This window comes from Lolium rigidum, chromosome 3 (genome assembly GCF_022539505.1).
Source record: "Lolium rigidum isolate FL_2022 chromosome 3, APGP_CSIRO_Lrig_0.1, whole genome shotgun sequence".
NCBI classification, from domain to species: Eukaryota; Viridiplantae; Streptophyta; class Magnoliopsida; order Poales; family Poaceae; genus Lolium; species Lolium rigidum.
The window spans coordinates 123597606-123605179 of record NC_061510.1 but is presented as its reverse complement, the minus strand read 5'-3'; the positions used below and the strand labels follow the sequence as shown (position 1 = coordinate 123605179).

The window sequence follows — 7574 nt, the reverse complement described above, 5'->3', positions numbered from 1 at the left end:
CAACCAAACCAGTGCAATCCGCCTTGCATCTGAAGTAGGGGTCAAAGTCTCGGATGGCATACACAATTTGCGAAATAGCTTTCGCTCATCCTGAAACGACGCCGGAAAACACTCTCACCGTGCAATGGATTGTCGGCGAAGTAGTCGGCGTACAACATGCGGTAGCCCTCCATTCGTTGTCTCGGCTTGCACTTCCGGCGACCTGGTGCCGACCCACCACGTCGACCGGTTGCCGGTCCGGCGTACATGCTTGACAAGCAACCGAGGATCATCATGTGCTCCCGATCTTGGGCGGCTGCTCGCCATCTCTTCTCGCATGAGCTCGACGAACATCTGCTCCTCCTCTTCGTCTGAGTCCATGGCCGGCGACGCAAATGGACGAACACCTGACGGGCGTGGTCGAGGCAACCCGAGCCGCGAGCGACGAGGAGTAGGCCAAAGTCGCAAAACAGGCCGGCGGAGGAGCAGCCAGATAGGCCTCCGTCGAAAGACGGCGGAATATAGGCAGGTGGAGAAGGAGGGACGGAGGAATCTGGGCAACAAGCCGGCGGGGTGGTGCCGGCAGCGAGAGAGATACGAGGGGTGGGGAAGATTTTGAGCGAGGTGGCGGTGGGGTTCGTGTGTCGAGTCGCCGACAGATCGGGCCCTTCCCCGCTTTTCACTCGTCCGGAGTCCCCGATAGATCCCCGGGGGACCGGGGATGGCGTGGGCTCGCCGGATGAATTAAGGGCCAAATCCGGACGAAACGAGGAACCGGGGGCGCGACTGGGCCGAATTACGCCGTACGGATGGAAAAAACGTCGCTCGTGGGCCTCGTCGGGGAGACGAGTGGAGATGTTCTAAGAAAACGAGACCAATCCAACCACTAGCACCCGTTACCGACTAAATCAGCGGGAATAGCGGTTTTTTATATGTATGTTTCTAATTTTGAATTTATTGCTTCTAAGTGGCTTTGTAACAAGAAATTTATGTATTTCAATGTAATTTCCTGTGCTGTTCTATGGAGCTTGTGGTTAAATAGAAATAATCTTATGTTTAACAAGGTTACTTGGATTAATTTGAAACAAGTTTGGCACCTGGTTTACTTCCTCCTCCGAATTGGAAGAAACCTTTCAAGGAACTAGAAAATGGATTAAAAAAACACTCAATTCTTGGACCTGCTGCTAGCCAGTATGAAAGCTCATCTTTGCCTCCCTGTGGATGAGATGCCCAACCTTCGACTGGATATCCTCCTGGAACTCGAGCTACAAAGGAAGGGCGGCCTGGCGTATCTCATGGACAACCCTGGTGATTCACACAACATTCATGTGGTGATGTGATCTCATAAAAAGGCGCAAGAGCAAAAACGGTGCCCCCGGGAGTCGGCTCGTCGGTGAGGTAGAATTCAGAAGAGAAACTAAAGGATGTCTTGTTCTTTCATGATTCTGGCACCTTGAGTTGTAGTTTAAGTAAACTTGTTTTCAGTTTCTTTTTAAACCTTTGATTCTACTGTTGTTTCGGGGTTGCTGGTATTTCGGTAACAGCTGGGATGGCAGCTGTTTCCCCAGCGATCTTTGAAAAACTGGCAGATCGATATGCTAGCTTTTGTTTTTCCTATTTTCATTTCTTTTTAGCAAATTTTGAACTCTTGTAAATTTAGCTTCTTTTCTATGAAATGGAGCTATGGAGTGATCCATGTTGATCTAAAAAAAATCAGCAGGAATCCGGCCATTTTTATAGAAGAAAACTCATGAGCACCCTGCCGAGCCCAAGGCTCAAACCCGCTCCCGCATGTCTAGCCACTAGACCGACGGTCTATTCTGAAGCTGGTGACAACTCAATAACTCAATAGCATTATCGCCTTGTCACGGCTCACAAGACCGAAGGGATAGGGTGGGGAATTAAGCTGCCCAGCTAAAATTATATGCTAGAATTATTTTGAATTTTTAATTATTTGAATATGCTCAACGTTTATATGAACAATGATCATGCATGTTGAATAGTACTCCTTCCTTTCCTAGATGTAAGCCTTATAATTTTGAGATATTTTTTTTCAGAATATAAGGTGTATTGTGTTGCACCACTTGCACGGATAATATGTTTAGGGATTTGATTATGTTTCGTTATCTTATGCAAAGTCCTCTATTAGCTTATACCAATTGCACAAGGTTAATCCAAAACTGGCGAGCATTATATTTGACCATCTTGAAAAAAATCAACTGTCCGCATCAAATACTTGAATATATAACAATGCTTACAAATTATTGCCTCCATTGACAAGTTAAATTGCGTTGGGAGAAGGAAGTTTGATTTTACTTGAATCTAATCAAAATTGTATTTTACGCATGAAAACTGAGACGATCCTTTGGACAGTTGCTATATATGCTCCAAAGAAGAAACAATGGCATAATAAAGCTTAAGAAATAAATTAAATTAAACGTATCTTTCCATTTCAAACTATGCGGGGATTTTAGTAGGAATGTAGGATACAACTTCACCGTTATATTTGTGTCCACCATGGCCAGTTGCCGATCATTGTCAGCTTCTGGAGGCACCGAGAGAGAAGGTCTCATTTGTTCGATTAGTTTCAGAAATTAAACACACAGCTTCGAAAAATAGGGGTGTGGTTTTGTAAAAGTGGAACAGGATTTGCCACTAATCTAGCAAATTTTGCTTGCACGGAATGCCAAACCCGCTGTAACTTGACCGATATGCAACCCCGCCTGTCTAATAAAGTTTCTATTTTACACAAAAAAAATTATGTGTATTATCAATAAGCTACTGATAGAACTAAATAATTGAAAATATTTCTGTGACAAAACCAATGATATTATGTGTGACCAATCGCATTACTAGTTTTTTTTAGGGCAATCGCATTAGTTTTTAGCCAATGTTCGGGAGGTCATGCATATTAGAATGTTGGTAAATATGCATTTTGACTATCAGTAGGATTTACACTTGGAAGCTGGGACATTGTTACATGGTTCGCCATGACCCATCACCCATGGGCGACATTCGATGTCCATGGTGCACGTAAGCACGTTGTATCTCGTAAATACAAGGATGTTCCCATGTTAACGGATCGGATATTTCTTATGAACTCCACAAGCCGCGTGCTCATTGACATCTCATGGCAGCTGATGGCGATATAGGTACACAAAAATTGATCAGATCGAAGGTAGTTCAAGAAGTAAGGTGGAGCTAAAAGTTTCTGATATATTTTTCCTGGAAGCGATAACACATCTCATAGAAACAGGTAATGCCGTAATGGGCATACTATAACGTAGACACAAACAGAATTACCGAGCATCTGGAAGACATAAGGGCAAAGACGAAGAGTACACAATTATTTGATTGCGGCCAACGTGCCAGGGCATTCTACTAGTGAGGCAGAGGAGAGTAAGCTTGATCTACTGAGGGTTGGGTAGCCTGGAGTTGGCAGCAGAGACCCTGGAGCCCCATTCCAGCAGCTCTTTGCTGGTGTCGTCCTTGTGCGCGATCACCTCGATGAAGCACAGGGAGTCCTGCTGCTCCCCCAGAGCCGTCTCAATAGCTGCCGTCAGCTCCTCCTCGCACTTCACCTGCACGTATCACAACATCCATCAGCTGCAAATTCCACCAATTCAGGTCGTTCTTGTGAGCTTTGGACAGGAACAGTTGCTTACCTTGGCGGTCCAGCACTTGCCCTCCCCATTGTGGATGGCGTCCACAAGGCCGGTGTAGTTCCAGTTCTTGATGACATTATAAGGTCCGTCATGGATCTCCACCTCGATAGTGTACCCGCCATTGTTGATCAGGAAAATTATGCTGTTCTGCCCGCACCGCAGCATCGTCGACACATCCTGGGCTGTCACCTGTAGATAGTTGCAAACAAGATCACGTTAGTGTAGAAACAGACAATCATTTCCAGCAGATAGAAATATATCAATTCAATCGAGAAATTTCACCTGGAAGCTCCCGTCGCCAATGCAGGCGATCACACGCTTGTCATTTGCGCCCTGAGCGTAACCAAGCAATGCACCAACTGACCAACCGATTGAACCATACTGCATCTGGAATTCATACCTGAAGTGTGCAAACAACACATGCTCAGAACAAGGTATAGCAAGAAAACATACACAGCTGTAACAGTGTAGATTCAGAGTCAAAGAATGCTCACCCACAGCCCTCAGGCAGCTTCAGCTTCTGGCAGTTGAACCAGGAGTCACCAGTCTCTGCGATCACCGCGTTGTCACCTGTAATCATCTTCTGGATGTGCTTGAAGAGCACATTGACACGCAGCGGCTCATTCGCCTCACACTGCAGCAGCTTGCCCTCAGGCACAAAGATTCTCTTGTAGTTCTCGTAGGCAGTGGTATTCTTCTTAACCCGCTTGGCCAATTCAGACAAGTATTCCTTCATCATGACGCAGCCGAATGCTGGTCCATTCCCCACAATGACACGGTCAGGTTGGACGATGATGGCCTTGTCCTTCTTGAGGAGGAAAGAGTAACCAACAGAGCTGTAGTCGTTGAAGATAGGGCCTGCGAAGATGTAGGCGTCGGCCGACTCAACGATCTCTGCACAGAATGCGGTGCTGACTGCGCCCCAATAGGTGCCAAGGAAGTGGGGGTGCGTCTCTGGAACAAGGCCCTTGGCCGATGGCATTATCGCGTATGCATAGCCACTGGCATCCACAAGGTCGACGAAGGCCTTCTGTGCTTTCGCAACCCGCAATTTGGGGCCGCCGACAAGCACCGGCTTCACCGCCTTGTTCAGGAACTGGACGGTTGCCTCCACTGCAGCCTCGAGCCCCATCTTGTTGCTCATCCTGCAATTTCACAACACAGTTCAAATCATTAGATGGATCCACATATATTCATATTACCACAACAGAGTTGATGCAAGTCTAATAGCATCCAAATTCTCCATATTAAATCGCCAATGCTAAATTGGTAAATGATTGCAGTAGATGCAATTTTCACTATCACAGTATAGGAAATGCTTAGCAACACAGTTCAATCCATTAGAATATCTAGCAGAGACAGTTTATTTTACCAGTGGGGTTAACCATCTTACAGTGAAATATCACAACACACTCAATAAATTCGTCAGATCAGTTAACCCAAGCTAAATAGCATCAAAGTTATCACTATCCCACTATAGAAATAGTACTGATTCAAACTTGTCAGATTATTTGGGTAATACTAAAAATATTAATCTCTCAGCAGATCATGAAATTCATCAGATAACTCAAGTAGTCATGGAAACTCAAAAGCAATAATACACGACAAGGCTTGGGAGAAGAGACAAAATCTTAAGCTCCAGCAGGTCATGAAATTCATCAGATAACTCAAATAGCATCAACATGCAAATCAAGGTGTTAAGACATAGAGCATTCTACGCACTAGATAATTTGGCGGAAATGTTAATTGATCCAAACCTATTCCCAAAATGATCCAAAATTAGTCTACGAGTCATGGAACCCAAAAGCAACAATACACGTACGAGAAGGCCTAGGAGAACAGAGAAGGATTGGTACCTGGGAGCGAGGAAGAAGGGGACGGGGTCACGGGTAAAGGTGGGGTGAGGTATCCCGGGCAGGTTGCAGCTGATGCTGAGGTAGACGGGCTTGCTCTCCCTGAGCGCCGTCGCGATCGCCGTGTCGATCTGCTCGTGCGCGTCGTCCAGGTTGGTCACCACCGCCTGAATTAGGAGCAGGCAAAACGAACGAGATCAAGAGCCGCTCCTCAGACGAAACAAATTACTGCGGAGTATATCAGTTTGAGAATAATAAATCCCCAACGAAGATGCAATGCATGTCTGGGAGTGGGAACGCGCGCGTACCTGGTGGCAGGTGACGGTCTGGAAGCAGCGGAGCTCCTGGGAGAAGTCGGGGACGCCGATGGTGTGGTGGAGGATGCGGTTGGTGCCGTAGTCGTTGGAGTTGGGCCCGCCGGCGATGCAGATGACGGGGAGGTTCTCGCTGTAGGCGCCCGCGATGGCGTTGAGGACGCTGAGGCCGCCGACGGTGAAGGTGACGGCGCAGGCGCCGACGCCGCGGGCGCGCGCGTAGCCGTCGGCGGCGTAGCCGGCGTTGAGCTCGTTGCAGCAGCCGACGAGGCGCAGGCCGGGCTCGGCGACGAGGTGGTCGAGCAGCGTGAGGTTGAAGTCGCCGGGCACGGCGAAGACGTCGCCGACGCCGACCTGCACGAGGCGGCGCGCCAGGTGGCGTCCCAGCGACGCCGCGCCGGCTGCGGCCAGCGGCGCGGGGTGGGAGGACATGATCGGGCACCCCGGCGCCGACGCCGGGCAGCCCACCGCGCCGTTCACCGCCGCCGGGGACGGCCTGTTGTCGACGGAGCCGATGCGGGCGTCCATCGCGGCGAGTGGTGGTGGCGGTGGAGTGGCAGGCGGAGACGGTGTGGTGGGGGTTTGGGGAATATTCTAGGACTCGCTGGAGATTTTGGTTTGACGTGTGTTGGGTTGCTGGTCTTCGGGGAGAGGCAGGTGTCCTCGCTTTATACCTAGGTGGCACGCGCAGGGGGAAATGCGGATTTAATGTAAGGTCAGGGGTGTTCCTGGAAAACTCGTCCACTTTTCTTCGGGGAAAGGAAAAACCACGGACCTCGCCGCGGTGGGAGCTGGCCGGGAACGCTGCGGTGCTCGGTTGGGGCCCACATGTCGGTGGCACGAGCTTAGGATCTTAGGATCTTTTTCTGTGATTCGCGGAATGAGCAGCAATGAATTTGCTTCTTTCGTTTTCGTGCGCGGTGGGCGGTATTTGAATTTTGTTTGGGGCGCAAGTCGCGGTTTTGTTTGCTGCGCAAGTTGGACCCGACCTGTCATTGATTAGCTGCTGCTCGCCTTGTGTGCGGTGGCGTGACCACGCATGAACGAATGAACCATGCTTAGCTGAGCCAAAAGCCTCCGTAACCAAAAACCTCTTGCCCACGCCCAACGCTAATCTTTGCACTTCACGGGTGGTACTACACTACCCGTGCCGTGTTGCTCCTCCTTTTCTTTGGGCCATCACGTTTTGGTTGATAGAGTAACCCATGTGTTTCACTAGAACTAGACTAGAAACTTGTAACAAGTGAACGTATGCCAAACCCAATTTTAAATTGTGTACTCCCTCCAATCGATCCATTATAGGCTATGATCATATAAGGCACGGCAAGTATTATGAATTGGAGGGTAAACAACTCTCATAATTCAAATGTTATAAGGTGGAGGAAAATATAGGCTAGGACCTTGTAAGGGATACGGCGATGACTTGGCGGCTGATATGGCATATGCCACAGACTTTAGTTCTATGTGTTACGCTGACCATGGTCAGTTGGTCACGTATGTTATCCGTCCCTAGGTGTTACACGAACGATCGTCCAGTCCCAACAATGTTGCAAATCGCTCCATCTGTGTTGTCTAGGGTTTTATATGAGTTCCTCAGGTGTGATCGATCCAATGCCATCTTCTTCTTCAGACCATGGATCCATTGGGATCGATGTTGCTGAGACTTCATGGCGGAGATCAGGTGCCTCCAAATACTACTTTCTTGTTCCGAGGATGGCGGGGGACTCTAGCATGATGCAAAATGGCCGTGCTATCATCATGTG

The 7574-nt window shown here is 48.6% G+C and overlaps 1 protein-coding gene across 1 annotated transcript; it reads right to left on the bottom strand.

Moving 5' to 3' along the window:
* Positions 1-3312: 3312 nt before the first annotated feature.
* LOC124698152 (pyruvate decarboxylase 2-like) lies at positions 3313-6339 on the bottom strand. Its single transcript, XM_047230669.1, has 6 exons — positions 5806-6339; positions 5501-5664; positions 4139-4789; positions 3927-4044; positions 3645-3833; positions 3313-3560 (listed from the first exon to the last, which is right to left on the bottom strand). Exons 1-6 carry the CDS (start codon positions 6337-6339, stop codon positions 3390-3392), a joined length of 1827 nt encoding a protein of 608 aa, XP_047086625.1. The 3' UTR covers positions 3313-3389.
* Between the last annotated feature and the right edge of the window lie 1235 nt (positions 6340-7574).

Bases quoted from the DNA above. Each gene is read 5' to 3' on its own strand.
- LOC124698152 (XM_047230669.1), bottom strand. From the start codon at position 6,339: ATGGACGCCCGCATCGGCTCCGTCGACAACAGGCCGTCCCCGGCGGCG. The intron at 4,790-5,500 runs GTACCAATCCTT...GTGAAATTGCAG, and splicing joins CCCTTCTTCCTCGCTCCCAG to GATGAGCAACAAGATGGGGC. The intron at 3,561-3,644 runs GTAAGCAACTGT...TGATACGTGCAG, and splicing joins GCAAGTGCTGGACCGCCAAG to GTGAAGTGCGAGGAGGAGCT.